Source organism: Agelaius phoeniceus, chromosome 3 (genome assembly GCF_051311805.1).
Source record: "Agelaius phoeniceus isolate bAgePho1 chromosome 3, bAgePho1.hap1, whole genome shotgun sequence".
Classification (NCBI taxonomy): Eukaryota; Metazoa; Chordata; class Aves; order Passeriformes; family Icteridae; genus Agelaius; species Agelaius phoeniceus.
This window is the reverse complement of record NC_135267.1, coordinates 95,571,990-95,588,849: the sequence shown is the minus strand read 5'-3', so window position 1 is coordinate 95,588,849 and position 16,860 is coordinate 95,571,990. Positions and strand designations below refer to the sequence as shown.

General features: G+C 35.6%; 1 protein-coding gene across 10 annotated transcripts in view; it reads left to right on the top strand.

Annotated features, from left to right (window-relative positions):
* Positions 1–16,860, top strand: part of USH2A (usherin) — a 373,658-nt gene that overhangs the window by 203,252 nt on the left and 153,546 nt on the right. For all 10 annotated transcript variants that reach the window (XR_013181496.1, XM_077175908.1, XM_077175909.1 and 7 more), the window contains one exon: positions 12,117–12,296. Coding sequence is in view for 9 of the 10 variants with exons in the window: in XM_077175908.1 (XP_077032023.1) it covers positions 12,117–12,296 (180 nt within the window). In the remaining variant the exon portion in view is untranslated. The remainder of the gene's footprint in view (positions 1–12,116; positions 12,297–16,860) is intronic.

The following is a 16,860-nucleotide window of genomic DNA, read 5'->3' as shown; positions in this document are numbered from 1 at the left end:
AGATACAGACTTTTTGAGGATTGGAAATCCTTCTGCATAAGTATAGCCCCTGGACAGGGCAAAGGACCCCACTATGAGAGCATGATTTTTTTCTAATGCACGTTGTATTTCTACATTTTTGCACTGCCATCCCTAATGTATATTGTGAAACTCTGTTTGATGTGTTGTTATCTTACCAGTGCCCTACTATAGCATATGGTATGTTGAGATAGCAGGTCGATGACATGGAAAGTGTTTAAATAACATGTAACTTAACACTTTCTCTGTCATGAACCTGTTATTCCAACACTGTAGAGGCACCAGCTGATCTCATGCTGAATATTCTATGGCTCTTCCTAGGCTTAGCACCTTTCCTTGTCCTGTTCCAAATCTTTCAAATTTCACATACCTAGGTCTCTGTCTGACTGTCTTAATATTTGGTTACACTGGTTTTCCACCAAATGGCTATGCCATTCATCATGTTTGTTTAAGATACCATATAACTTTTCATCCATCTGCTGTTAAAAATATGCACATCTCATACCAATTCAAGAGAGCAGCCTGACAGCTTATTGGTTATTTCCATGCTCAAATAAGTTGTATTTAATTCTAGACCTTTTTTTCCTAATGGGGCCAGATCATCTTAAGTAATTTGCAAAAGATTTAAAGTTGCTGTGGGATTTTTTTGGAATGGAGAATGTTTGTCATCTTACAGTGAAAACAAAATACTGTAAAACAAAATACTTCAGCAAAGGACATGTTGTAGTGAATAAAAGCAAGAGAGAATATTTTAGCTGTAATGCATCTACATTCTGACTTTTGACTTAATTCTGACTTTTGATTCCAATATGAATGCTTTGTAATGCATAGCCTGTTTTTTCATTGCTGTTTAATTCTGTTACTGCTGATACTTCTTTTATTTTAAGATGATGGCTTGGCAAGGTGTTGGTAAATAGTGTGTACCTGTTAACATTATCAATAACCAAATTGAAAGTCAAGCAAATACTATCACAAACTGATGGAAAAGGTCACTGCAAGTGTGAAGTGTAATTCAGCAGGAGATAATTTGGATTGTCTGACAGTGGAGGAGGGTACTTATAATGGATTTTTCCACAGTTTGGCCATGATTTAACAATGTATTCAAGGGAAATACCTGTATCAATTATATCAATTAGCCTTCATTTTTTAATTCAACTCTTCATTTTTTCTGAAAACCTTTCTCTGTGAAAGTGCTTGTTAAAAAACTGGAAGGAGCTTTATTTGGGCTGCTTTGCCATTCTGTTCAGTATAGGTATGTTATAGTTTTCCAGAAAAGTATTTGTTTCTAGCAAACAGCATATGGAGATCAAACAGGAATTGAGGGCTCTGTCCCAGTTCTGCAGTGCTCAGGCATTATTGCTTAGGCTCAATTCAATGTAATGAAATGTTGCTTTGCCTCAAGTCATTTAAGGCCCAGTACTTGCTTGGGAGGAGCCTTAAAGAGGAATTTGGTTTGCAATTGGTTGTTCCAAGCCATAAAATACTAATGCTACCAGAGCACAAACAGCTTTTCCCTCTTCAATAGTAGTTAAAGTTCTTGTTATCTGATACACTCCCAGTTCTCAGAGGACTTGAGAGGAAAGAAAGGTGACAGAGTCAGGTTTATTTCCCTCAAGTAGTTTCCTCATTCATCCCTATTTATTCTCAGGTTAGTTCAGATACAATACAGGGTCGTTTTTAATTGCATCTGAGTGTCTGAAATTAAGTTCTAGGACAGGAAGAATCAGGTATTACCTCTTTCCAGAGGAGAGATTTGGAGGAAATTCTTATCTTCCTGCCTCTGTCAGATGACTGCGTTAGCACAAAATTAATCCAAATCTGTGGCCCCCAAAATCTTGTGATGCATTTGAATGGGAGTTTGACCTAAAGAGAATCCTTAATTAACTGTATGTCCTTAGGGAGTTTCATAACATGAAGTTGCAGGGTTATACTCAGAACTCTGTTGCTTATGAATGTAGAAATCAGTGTGTGTTATTTTCAGTTTGGGGTTGTTTCTTGAGGGCTTTTTTAATACTTATCATGACTTCTTTTGATGACACATCATCTAAGGTCCATACTTTTCAGCGAGTTAATCAGCTATTTTTGTAAAGAAAAGAAAAATTATCTGCTTACTCTGCTTCTTTAGGGAATGGTGTACCAGGAAGGTTCTTTGCAGCCCATTCATTCTCTTGGCAAAGTGGAGGAATCTAACAGCAGAATGCAGCATAAACAAGTTGACTTTTGCATGTATGCATCTGAATGTTGCCCATCTAACCTTTTTAGTTTAATATTTACTGTATATATATGATTAAATATATAATATTTATATTATATTTATATTTATATTAAATATATAAATATATAATATTTATTAAATATATAATAGAATATATAGAATTTTATTTATAGAATAAAACTCAGACGATCCATTCATTTAACTTCTCTAAGTTCCTCTTATAGTCTTCAACTTGGCACAGTGTACCCAATACTTTCAGTATCCTTTCCAAACAGAAGTCAAAAAGGGAGTGTTAAGAATCAACCTAGTGCAAAAGGCAATGACTAGAGGAAGACACCACCTGCAGATGACAACAGAAGTGGGGAAAGGAATGCTGAAGCCCCTTGAAGTTCCTAGCCTGTCTTGTGCTGAAGGCTTGAGAATGAGGAACACAAGTAGTTACAAAATGCTTACCAACTTCTGCACCAGAAAGATAAGCTCCACACTCTCACTGTGGGAGCCCTTAGCTGCTTTTCCAGGCCAGCTCTTAAGGAGATTTTTCATATTTCATCCCCTTCCTCTCTCATTTTGTCTGTCTTTTTGTTCTAGCTACAGACCTACAACACTACTCCTAAAGACATACAAGGAGGAAACAAAGAGGATGCATAACTCATTTTCAAATAGCCATATTTAATCTGTTCACCAGAGCAGGAGTTTTGGGGTATTTTGCCTTGGAATTGTAGGGCATTTAAATTTTGATCTGCCTGGCCATAAAACTCATGGTTTTGCATGCGCTTCAGGATGATTATTGAGTAGAGTTTAGTCAAGCTTCAGTAGGTTTTGAGCAGCTTCACAATGCACCATCTAATAGCATAATTCCTGTCAGTATCAGGTATGCTGTTCTTTTCTTTTCCTTAATACAGGTGTCTCTGAGGAAAGCAAAATTAAAGTCACTCTCTAATTCCTACATCTGACCATTTCTTTGGTGAAGACTCTAGCATCAGACCATAGATGGTGTTTTAATTGATCTTCTGCATCACTGTATTCCCATAGTTATGTTTTTTGTCACATGTACATTGTCTGTCTTGTACTTTGTAATTTATTTGGTTTCATGTGATAAAGCTGACACATGGGCCTAACCCCATTTTTGTAAAGAATGTATTATCAGTTTTTAACAGGCAGAAATTCCTAGTCACTGCCTATAGCAGGATTGGCTCCAAGACTGTTTCTACTCCCTTGGAATAGTCTAGGGAATAATAGCAATCTTCTAGAGATGGCTCTGGTAAACAGTATTGAGTAAAAAGGAATTTGCCAATCAGTTTTCCTGCAAAAACAGTCTTTTAGTTAATGAATGTCTTCCAGTGTTTTAACCCACATGAAGACTACATTGACTGTGCTTAGGTATCTCTGGTAACTGCTAAATGCAACAAACCAATTTATGACATTAAACACAATACGATTAATGTCAATGACATAACCCAAACAAGATATATACAATCTGGCTAGATCTTCCACAGATAAAAAAATTGAGTTTGAATATTTGTATGTGTTGGCTTTAAACAAATAAGGTTCTCTTTAGAGACCAATATAAACCCCATCTCTTTTCTCCGGTGGAGAAAACATGATGAAAACTGGGATTTGACAAGAATTTTTTGAAGTTTTTCTTTTCACTTTATAAGGGGGAATCAAATTATGTTTTGACTATGTAAGTTTCTAGTGTGATACCAGAACAATCATTATGTTGGTTGTCCTTTTATAGGGATAATTGTGTGCACTTGATGTGGCTGTTTGTGTTACTCTTCATGTTTTTGCCCTAAATAGTCTATAGGGAGGTAATTTATAAGTACAACAAACAGTCACCTGAGTAATTCTGTGGTTCTTTCAATCTACAAGTGCATCGCTTATGATGCCTCATGAAAGGTGACTGAAAAACCAAAAGAATGTCATATGTCAGACAAAAATCCTAGATCAAGTTTAGAGCTTCATTCCTTCCAAAGTATTACAACTAACTGTAATGGCATTTGACAGTATTGACTTTTTTTATATGACTTCTTTCGGCTAACTCAGCATTCTGAAAAAATAAATAGTGTTCTCTCTCTGTGATTGAAAGGGTTAAATAGTACCAATTCATTACCACTCACAAAAGGATTTATTTTCTTCTCATAAATCAGTTTTATTCCACATTTTTATTATTCCCTTGGGTCAGCTGCTCCAATTGAAATCAATACAAGTGCAAGTGACACAATCAATCTAGATATTTGATTATGGATTTGAGACTCCAAGTTCTGCTCTGTGTGTTTAGCTAGTCTCCTTCTGATAGTGTCCCTGGAGAATGGAAAATTCTTATTGGCATCCATGAATTATGGGCATAGATTCAGAAACCAGATACTGTGATAATCTCCATTTATGTACTGCTGCAGCTAGAGAAAGAATGTTATAACAATGGAGAAGCAAACTTGATGGTTTAAAAGCTAACTGGTTTTGATTTTTTTTTTACTATATAAAGTCCCTCATGAAATAAACTTGATAAAATCTCATAATTTGTCTATAAAACCCCTCAAACAAAATGGATGAAATCAGTAACTATATGCTCTGTCATCAGCTTAAGATTGCAAGTGCAGCAAATGCTTTTGATCTTTGATGTCTTATGTCAAATGTGTATTTTGCAACTTAGATTACTCTACTGTGCTGGGACACTTCCTCCTGTTCAAACCAGGATAACAGTGCTTAGACACTGGAAACCTTTTTGAAATCCAGAGAAACTGGTTGTACTCATAGAATATTTTCCAGAGTTTGGTTTAGGTCATGAAGCTGCATTCTTATTGCGTGTCTCTAAGTGTGCAGTGTGGGGACTCCTGGACTGATGACTTGGTGCTATTGCAGAAAAATGGGGTTAAAGTAGAGATGAATATAATTACAGCAGAGATTTAACACTATACTGAAACATACTGTTTTAAGTGGAAGGTTAAAATGAGACTGACTCAGCTACAAGACTCATTAGATGTTTCTGTGTTTATGAGAGAGTAATGAGAAAAACTAAAACAGTAATTCAAATCAAAAAGGTTTCTTCTTGGCAGCTTCATCAACAATTACAGAGGTTTTTTAGTCCAAAGCCTCATGGCACTGAGCTGAAAGCTCCAAAGGGTAGATGAGACCACACACTGAAGATTCCTTCCTGCCTGCCACCATGACAAGGCCTAATCTTGGCTGCAGTCATTAGCCATCCATGGGGTCTGTGCTAACTTTCTTGTATGAGCTCTCACATCAAGCTGTGGGCTTTATTCATATTTCAGTCTGTAGAATTAATGAGCACATAAATGCACATTACTTAGTGTTTGTAACACTAATAATCACTTATTTCTACTGACAGGAACATGCTTTCATCATAATGATTACCCATGCTTTGCCTTAGGGTTCTTGAAGTGCTCTGAAAATTTTCATAGAATCATATAACAGCTGAGGTCAGAGAGCACCTCGAGGGAACAACCAGTTCAAGCTCTCTTCTCCAAGCAGGGTTAGTTGGAGCACATTGCCCAGGAGAGTGTCCAGCTGGCTTTTGAGTATCACCAAAGTTGGAGACTCTGAGCAACTTCTTCCAGTGTTTGACCAATGTCAAAGTAAAACAAGGTTTTTTTATAGGTTTAAACAGAATTTCTTGTATTTTCTGTATGTACTCATTTTTTTTTCTGCTGCTGTACATTGCTAAGAAATGTTTCGCTACTTTATGCCTTCACAACAGATATTTTTAATATTTTACACATTTTTAAGATCCTTCTTCCTCTTCTTGAGGCTAAACAACCTCAGTTCTCTCAAATCCTCATTGTTTGACATATTCTTCAAGGCTTTAATCATCTTTGCATGGACTCCACTCCAGTAAGTCCAGATCTGTGTTATGCTGGGGATCCCAGAACAAGATGAATTCTCCAGATGTCTCTCACCAGGCTGAATAGAGAGGAGGAATCCCCTTCCAGTGTCAGTCAGACAGTGTACAAATTCTGTATGTCTCAAGACAATCTAAGATAGCTCTACCAAATCTGATTCTGTAAGAAGCCTCTTTGAGTGATGACTTGAGTACCATTCAGAAACTAATTGTCAGAAACTGGGTCTTCTAGGTTTCATATTTCTGCTATACATGCCAACACAGATTTTGATCTTGTTCTTCAAATATTTTCAATTTTTCAGTTTTAAAACTAAAGGACTTCTTTTAATTCCCAGGGAAATGGAAAAAGATAAAATTTTTCAAAGCAGATAATGTGAAAATCTTCTTATTTACAGGGAAATTAATATTTTGGATTCATAATTTTTCCAGTTTCCCACAGCACTTTTAAATGACCTATTTTGACTCATTTAGTAACTTTCCTAACCCATGAGAGTAAAGTTTTCATGTGTTAAGAGAGTCTTTAAGTTTTGAACTCAGTTTGATGGACTGTGACCATGATATGTCCATAGGAACAATAGATCTGTCAGCTCAGGAGAAGGGGAACAAGACAGTAGTGGTTCAAGACAATGAGGCAAAAAAATCAGCAGTGTGCCCATCTGAAAAAAAAAGAAAGAAAAAAGCTAACAAAAAAAAAAATCCTCCAAAACAGAATGCTAAAATATAAAAACCAACCCAATCTCAAAACATAAAACCCCCCTCAACAGTTTGTTGAAAAGGTGGGTATGGCATCTAAGCCAAACTGCTTCACAAGTCAATTTAACAATTGAGACGACAATTTGAGAATAGTTCATTATTAAAGTTCTTAAGAAAAGACAGTTGCCAATAAGGCCAGGGAAGTATTTTAGCTGGTTTTCTACTGGGATAATCAAACTAATGGAAAGTGATATTTTTTTATTCTAAATACTCCATTAGAAACAATGAGAAAGGAAGAGAGGTAGAAAATAAAAATCTTAGCTGGGAGGAAAGTAGCTTTTGTGGTAGTTAATGAGGCTGAAGAATAGGCAAAACCAACAGGCAAAAGGACACAAAGAAGTGTGCATATTCACAGAATTTCCCACCAAAGATGGCGTGTCAAAGAGACACGAATTAGCTGTGTCTCAAATAGGGACAGAAACTGGTGACAATGAGGATGAGCTCAGAGAAAAAAGGCCAAAAAAATGAGTTCTTGTTTCATTTTTATTTTGCTATTCTAATCTTAGTAACTTTTTCTGTCGTTCAAGGTACAAGGCTTAAACTCTGTATGCTCACAGTAATATAAAGCTGGCATAAAACCAACTGTGTTTGTAATAGTTAACTAAGTAATCTTTGTATAGATCCTCACATGAACTGTTCCTTGAGCTGGATTTTTGCTGCCTTCAGTCTTTGACTAGTCTTCTGCAGTGGTAATAGTTCTGCTTCTGTCTGCTTGAATATTGTAGGGCAACATGTTCTGTAATTTAAAAGAGGTTATCAGGACATAATGGACCTATATCTAAAGTATGGAGATTGGTATTAATCACAAATGCAGTGATATTAATAGAATTACTTGGTATTTGCCCACACTTGTGAAATATGTGTCTTTCTCTGTTTAATACATAAAAAGGAAACATCTAAATTTATTACTTTCTCCCTTAAAAGCAAAAATTTTGATCCTGTTGGGAAGAGTACCTTTAAATGTGCCCAGATTTGGGGGGAAGAAAGTTCTTATATGTAAGGTGAATGTGTTAGTTTGTATTATTTCTTTGCCATGAGAATGGTTTCATGTTGTACCATTTCCTGCGCTCCTCACAATCTTTGTCACATGAATAAGATATCAGGATGCTAATGACTAATATACAGTATTCTGTGTCTGCTGATGCTATACTGTATTGCTGTGACCTTTGCAATATTATGTATTCTGATTGGCTGTGCATTTCACCTATTCCCCACAAGTTAATAAGGCTGTAAAAAGGAGAGAACTTGAAATCGCCAGCCAGTCAAATTACAGAATATTGAAAAGGTCAGAGCAGCACAGCACACAGAAAAAAATTATGGAATATATGAGGCATTAAAATTCTTGTGACAATGATTATAACAAGAATGGAAAAGGATACCCATTTGTGTTATTTCAATCTAGTGAACCCCATAGGATGACAGACCCAGGACAGCAGTAATTTACACACCACTGCTTCACAGGAGCTTAATTCCCCTATTTACAGGGGTGCTGAGTAACAGGAATGCACATCTGCTTGGGAGTCCCCTGCAGAGTGTCCACTCAAAACCATCCTGAACCTTCAAGTACAGATACTCAACAGCTAGAGTGCTCTCTGAAGCTTAGCACTTTTAAACAGTGATTTTGAATGCAATATGTATTTCTGTGTCTTTGTTTCAACTATACATAACTTTTAAGTATATTTATGGATATTCTTTAGTCCTCATTTCTTCATATGAATCTTTTCCTGAAAAACGGACATACTTTGATCTGGCATAAACTAGGAGTAAACTGGGAACAGCAGAAGTGTTTCTCAATTAGCCTTAAGCAAAGAAATCCTGCAGATAATTTTGGGGAGTTATGGAGAACTGAGCAGGAAGGCTAGTAAAAGAACAAAACCAAAACTATGCAAAAATGTGGAATTATTAAGGAGCTTAGGGAAACCTTTCATGTCTGCAAGGGATTTGGGTTTTCTTAGGAGGTTATAGAGAATAGAGTCTCTTTGCCCTCTCTTGTCTGGATTTATCTTTTTGTGCAGGTGTTTGCATGCCTTAAGCATTCATGGGTCTGGTGAGCCATTCATGGATGCGTAGGCGTTTGTTTTCTGCCCATTTAGGTTGCTCACGTTAACAGAATTGTGGGGGAATCTCACTTGTTGGGGTGCTGGTGTATGTTCCTGGCAGGAATCACAAGGCAGAAATGAGGAGGTGTTCTGGTAGGAACTACTTGTCTGAAGTAGAACAATGTCTCTTAGGACTCCACACTGCTTTTGGATCTGCAATGGACTTGCTGGTGGACTACAGTGGGACTTGTGGGCGGCATGGAGAGAAAAACACCCAGGAAAACTGGACAAAGGGAGGCCTCATCCACTTATACTCACAAATTGGGTCCACACTGCGGCAGTCTGGGCAGGAATGGCATGGAATGATATGACAGGGTTATCGCTGTATCGCTTTCTGTCAGGCTGAACCTGTGTGTCTGCATTTTCCAGCCCACTGAAAGTACAGTTTAGGCAGTGAGAAGTGGCAAAGCTCCATATTGCAGGTCAGCCACAGCAAGACCTGCATTTTAAAAATGTTCTTCTAATATTTTATTTGCCAGCAGCAGTAACTTCCTTGTCTGGGAATTGGGATAAAACACCTTTTGTCTGTGTAAAATTTGGGCTAGGAAACTTGCAAGTACTCTTTAGCTTTTTATTAGAAGCAATGAAAAATTTTGAGCTGCTATGTTGTCTATCTCATTGTAAATTTGCAAGTTCATTTTTGAGCTGAATAAAATGGTTATGTAATTACATACTTCTCCTAATTATTGGGTAATTATATACTTCTTATAATTGCCGAGTAATCACTCTGCTATAACAAGAATTTAATGTTACAACTAATTGTATAATTACTGTATATTAATGTTGTTATCCAGGCAACTTGGAATAGTGTTATCCTTTTAATTCATTTTCTGTTACTTGAAACTGTGTTTTTAAAATATAGTATAGTTAGCCATTGAAAGAAAGATTAAAAATGGAATAAAAGTAGAGGAACTACATAGCTTCCTACCAGGCTGAGGTGGATGAAATTAAAATATTAACAAGTTATATCTGTACTGTTGATAGGAAAATTTTCATTGTCACATGGATATGGCATATATAAATTACTGTTAGACAATTTCTATAATGCTTGAGGTTTGACTCTATCCTATGTGCTGATCTGTTAACACTTGGTTAAAAATGTATTTTTAAACTTTCCCAGACATTGGAGGTGAAACGTTTGAAAATGTGTCTATTTTTTTCCATAGCCAGTGGAGTCGTTAAGTGTTTAATGTCACTATGATCTTAAGAATATGTATGTCAAATATTGTTGCACAATCTTCACAAATAATAAATCACAAACATTGCAAAAATGGTGATAGATAATAGGAGAAATGTGCTTTGTTGGACTGTATCTTCTCCCAAATCACACACAGGGACAGTTTCCCAAAGGTGCAGAAGGAGGATTTGATACACTATTTAAAAGCTGAGATCAAGTAATGCAGATGCATTTTTCTAGTGCTGGTTGAGTAGCCCAAGTACATAAGAGTAATCTCAGACAAAATAACTTTGTTTCTGCAGCATTCTATAAATGGAATGTGTAAAATGTGGTTGTTCTTGCATGTAAAGAAGCTTTGCCTCCATTGCTGTACCTAAAAAGGATCTCTCAGATAAACTTCAGTGAAATCCAAAATGAATCCATCAAGCTTCATGAAATCATTCTACCTTCACTCTACTGTAGTCTGTTTGGGTGGTCTGGTGCTATGGTAGGGTCCAGTCCAGGTAGAATTTGAGCAATGAGGAACTAAACTGCAAGGCAGTTTTATAAAAAAAGAGTTTTACAAATCTGTCCCCTTCTCCAAAACCTCAAAAAATAAGCTTTTTGTATGTTACAAATAGAATAACTGAAAATACTAGTGCTGTTTATAAACACCAAAATAAAGGAAGGGCTTGAATTGGTACCATAAGTGAACCAAATTCTTCATAGGAGTCCCCAAATTAGAGGAAAATCCAGATCACTCATCCGTGGTACAATGTAATGTCAGCATGACTGAAAGATACTGCAAATACACCTTAATGCATATCATAGAAACACGGAATATATGAAAAATTGTTTCTGATTTAACAGCATTTTGGTTTTAATAGTTAATTTGAAACTTGCATCAAAATGAGTAAGTCCAATAAGTGTCTCTTAAAAATTAATTTTAAATTTGATTTTTCTAGGGTTTTTTTGTAGTTCTGTCTTATTTAGGTTTTGTAAAGGACTCAGATGTAAATATTGAATCTTCTAGCTGTGACAATGTCTTAATTGATTTACAATATTTTTACAGTTATAGTGTATTTACTCTTGTTCTCATACCTGTGGTCTTAGGCTTGTGTTATTCTGCTGTTGTTTGTAATACAGAATTTTTATTGACTTCAGTGTGAGAGCCCTCCATGGGGTGATGGATAGTAATAATAATAATATTATTTGTTTATGGCACTTCATATACTCAAAATATAAGATGATATTTAAGTGAGTGAGCTTGACTCTGAGATATGTGACTGAGGTCTTCATTAAGTCAAAAAAATGTTACTTGACATATATAATTTTTTATTTTCTAGTCTAACTAGGTATTTTGGAAAGGCTTTGGTTTTTTGTTTGTTTTTTTATTTATTTTAATTTTTATAGGGTAGAATATTGTCTTATCTTAAGTTTGAGATCTTAAAAGGGTTGCAAAGGACATGTAGGTTGCTGTGGTGTCCTCTGATGATTTCAACTGATAAAATGAGTACTTCAAATCCTTGTTTTGTCTTTGAGAGAACTGCAGGCCGTGCTGGAAAACCTCTGTTACTGCAGACGACTGTTTGTTATGCATGCAATGGAATTAGCTTATCAACTCCTAAGTTAAGCATTTTTCTAGCAAATTGAAAGTGTTTTGCCAGTCTTTCATGGGTATAAGAATTATCATTAATGTTTGGAATCTGCAATTATCACAGAACTGTTCTGGAACTTCTGTTTGCAGTATATAGCAATCAGCTTTGCAGCTGCTTCATTTGTGTATTGGTTTATTTTCTAAGATTTACAAATGCCACAAACTGTTGGCAGAAGGAAGAGAAATTGTGAATAATAATTTTTCTTCCCAACAGACCAAAAATTTGTGTGTGTTACTGGTATAAATGGCAACTCTTCATTTGAGTAGAAATAAGACTTGGTTCATAAAAACAGTGAATTGTAGCAGATGTGAGGTCTAACATTTGTTCTTTCCCTCCCTCTCTTGTTTTTCCATAACAGATAATGCTAATTATTCTATTGTAAATGATACTCGGATGTTGTGCAGCAGCAAGGAATTCAATGTATGGGTACCCATTAAAGGACTAATTCCATTTTCTAACTACACAGTACAAGTGAATGCCTCCAACAGCCAGGGCAGCTTGATAAGTGATGCTATAACCATAGTCATGCCTCCAGGAGGTAAGTATGAAAAAGTGCTTTTTCTGTGCATGTAACAATTATATAAACACTGTGTTCAACAAAATGTTATTTATTATGGCAGCTGAGGACTGAAGTTCAGAAGAATATGTTTGTATTAGTAGTTCTTACTCACAAAATTCTTTTTGGCTTCTAATTTGTCACTTTGTTCCATTTAAGAACTAGAAAATGAAAGTGCATAGTTGTGTAGTTTAGCATATTATAAAGGTGAGAAGTGCATTATGTAATTCATTTTTTTTCAGTGAATGGTAGTGTATTCTGGCATGGACAGCTAATTTAGCCCAAGAATATAAAGAGACTCACCTGCATTTTGTAATCTGTTTTAGAATAAAAGTTGTAAGTGCTGACAAGGAGCACTTACTAGATAGACTTAGAGAATTTGTTTAATAATAGTAATATAAATCATTGGCAATATATTGAGCCAGAATCCACAAAATAATGTATCTGTAAGAAAGAAAATTACAATGTGCTGATTTACAGTGAATTAGGCTGTAAGCCAGTCTGGATATTATCTTCATAACAATTTGAAATAAGAGAGTTGAGCAAATATGCCCTAAACATTTTACAATTACTTGTTTTGTGGCTTTGTTGTTGTTTGTTTGTTTTTTTTCAAGAAAGCTTATATTTATAGCTGATGTAGATGTGCTGCTTTTGTATTTTCTTTTCATGGACACCCTAGCTAATTAGTTTTTGTTAAATAAATGTCAATGTATACAATTAATTTAAGGCAATTTTGAGTTTTTAAGTGAGAGTCCAACAACACTTGTTTTTGAGAGATGTGTGGTGTAGCTGTTGAGCAAGAACAATGTAGAGGAACGTACATACAATTTGAAAGCAAAAGAAAAAAAAAAGGAAAGAAATATTATAAAACTTAGAGTTCAAAAACCCAGCCGTGAAACAGCTTGCTTGCAAACAGATGGATTTGGTTTGGGGACTTCAGAAAAGTGAGTAAATACAACACAGAGTTTTTATGACAGATTACTGAGGAACAAGGAAAAAGTCAATTCCCAGCACATTTTATACTTTTCCTATCTGATTGTCAAGCTGCACCTACTATTAAAAAATATATGTTCTCATATAATAATAAAACTGCATCTGAGTTTTACTGCTCGTTTAAGACTGAGCAGTAAGACACTGATATTTCTAGCTCCAGTGTCACATTTCAGTTTTGCTTAGGAAAATTTGGTAGTGAAAATTTCACCAAATGACAAGGTAAAGGATCTTTAAAGATAAGCAAGGATGTGCACAAGTTTATGACAGCCATTAAGATACTCTTTCTTTCATCATTAGATTGTTGTTGATTACAATTAGAAAACTTATAGCTTTGAAATTATCTTTTTTATGACCTTGTGGTAGTTTAAAAGCAATACCTCATTGGTTAAATAGGTTTTAGTTCATGCTTCCTTTTAGTTAATGATCTGAAAACATATTATCCTGATTTACACATAAAATCATGCTGAAAAGCATGTGGCATTCACTAGGATATGTGTGTTTAAGTAGAATTAAATTAGCAGTGAGAGTTATTAAAGAAATCTTCCATACCATTGTCCAGTGGACTGTGATCTGTAGAGAAATGACTAATAAATGAAGCAGTGCATATGAGAGAAGTGCTCTCTCACAGGCTGTGTTTTCTCTATATGTGTACACATGTACAGACACACATGTGTGTGTGTAGGACAATAGAGGTTTGCTTTACCAGGATGTTTATTGTAAGAGCCTTTGAGGGTTATACAATTCCATTGCATGCTAAATTATGAGTGTAATGGTAATTTTACACTGGGCAGTATTCAGTGCCTTCACACTTTCTAAATCATTAAATGAAATCTAGATGCTACTTAAATAAGGAAGAATTTTATTTTTTTACTTTAGTGGCCAAGATTTCACTTAGATGGAAGTTTTGTTTGCTCAAAAAGTAAAGAAGGTCTCATTATGTACAAAAGCACAGCCTTTTAATAAGTGTTAAGATGTACCATTCTCTTTTCAACGATATAAAAAAAGTATTTAAGTATTTCTTAAAACTATTTAAGAAATCTGTAATGGGGAGACTAGTTCATGGAGCTTGATGGAAGATTGTCTGAGAGGGAGAGTGATTGAGGACAAAGTGATATTCCATTTTGATGTTATTGCTGATCACTGTTTTACAATTATGATACAATTTTTTCCAATATGCATTTCTTTTGTTCCTTTATTTTTTTTAGCTTTAAAACACATTGCACACAATATAAAGCACTCCAAATCTTTAGTGTTACCTGACTGAATATATTTTAATTTCTTATCAAGCTGATTTGCCATGCTTGAAGTCAACACTCAAAAAAAACCTATCTTAGAAATGAGGAATTTATTTTATCTACACTCTCAACTAAAATTGCAGTGCAGGTTCAAGAGTTCTTGGAAAGACTAAAAAAAATAAAAACTGAATCCAAATGGTAATCCATAAATATGAAACTTCCTTTTGACCCTTACCCTGTAGTGGTCTGGAGTTACTAATGGGGTTAGGATTTCAACTCTTAATGGGACTCCGTGCATTAGTGTTTGGTATGCATGGAATTCAGCATTCAGTTTAATAAGTGGTTGACATTGGTGATGTCCCTTAATTTGCTTAAATCTAATTGGCTCTTTTATCAGTCAAACCTGTATGGATTGGCAATTGATCAGAAAGGGTCAGCCATGACTGTGCATGTACTTAAATGCTGGAACCACCAGTTAAAGTCACTGTTGCATAATAAGAAGCTGAAACCATGAGAACAAATGATCTTCAGAGTCAGAAAGCAAAAGAAAGAGGAGAAGTTTTTCAGGATGTTCAAGTTCAGAACAAAGGCATTATGGAGTATATAAATTTTAAATACGCTGCTTTTTGCCTCAAGACTTAAAGCTTTTTTTTTCCAGAAGAACTGAAATCTTGTCTGAAACTGTCTTTGTTACATCAAAGAACTGCATAGAAAGCTAAAAGAGATGGAAGAAGCATAAAAGGGCATAGTTTAAAATGATTAGTGACAAATTTCATACTGCAGAGGTAGAAGTAAATTTTTTTGAGTTTTATATTTTTTCCAGAAGGAATAAATTTGTTCTATTTATCTTCTCCTAAACTGCTTTGGTAGAAGCTGTAAAAAAATAATATTCTAGCCAGTACTTCACATTAATTTGAGGATGCCAGCCATTAAAACATCTGGAAAACAAATTGTTTTAGAATTATTTTAATTAGATAAATGAATTGAAGGATAGAGCGGATATAAAACTGCAAAATTCTGGGAGAAACCCTTTGGCAGAGAGCTCTTGGTTATACATTTTTGTCCTCAATGAGTGCTACTTCTGATGTAGTGGCACATAGAAGATGCCATCATTTTAGAATTGCTTTGTAATAAGGGCTGGTGAGCTGGCAGAAAGGAAATTTGCAATCACTGCTTATAATAGCTTATACTCAAGTTAAATCCTTTTATTCCCTTCCTTTGGCCACCAAAGTCTGAGTATGGAAGGGAATGGGAAGAAGATGGATTATGTTGAATAAATAGATGCAAAAAGAAGGATGGGCTGCTGCTCTGATGAGAAGCAGGAGGGTGGAGTCTCAATCATCCCCTACAAAGAGGAAAAAGGAATGGATTTCCAAGTCATGACAAGAGGTCTGAAGACTGTTTTGGATGGTAATTCTGTATCACATTGCAGAGTTGACTCCCTGTGGATTCTTATACTGGGGATTACAAACCATTAACTTGGTGCTGATTTATCTGCAGAAAAGAGCCTCAAAGAATTGATACATCCTGTGTGAAACATATAAGGAAAGATATTCTGAAAAAAAATCTGCCTAAGTAGTGAAGTGCCTCTTCAAACTCTGCCATGATTTATTAAGTATATTGTTCGATTATGTGCTCTGTCTGTGATTTGCACAACATAGGAATGTCTAGCAGGAAAAGATGTAAGATTTTGCCTTAGACCCTTAAGTCCCCACCCCTTGCAGGTCCCTTCTTTCTGAGTGGAATGCTGCCTGCCACTGCCAGGGCTTGTTCTCAGCAACAAAACTTGAGCCTACGTACCTGTAGCTGATGTTTGTTCAATATCTACAGGAGATGGTGTCCTGCAACCAGAGGGTGTCAGCCACTGTTAGTTTAAGTCACAACACCTCAGAGACTGGATACTGAACCTCATCACAGGACCACTGATCTAATTATGCAAACAAGTGGGAACCACATCATACAACTTGTATTCACATCTGAAAGCATTTGCTTGTGGAGGTTGATCACTGAAGCCAGCAGGCCTCCTTAGAGAAATGAATATTCAATAAACAAAGAAAACTGATGCTAAGTCAGAATTATGTTGGAAGAAAAATCAAACTTGAATATGCTAGAATTTTCCCTGTGAGACAGATTTGTTTTCCTATGTTTCCTAGTATCACATTATGTGACACCATAAAATTTGTTTTGAAAGAATGTCCTTTGCTTCAAATTTCAGGTGTTTGAGGCATCACCTTTTTTTCTCTCCTTTCCTTCTCCTCCTCATTTTCCTCTCTCTCCCTTCTCTTTTTAGAGATAAATTCAAGAGAAGGAATCCAAGG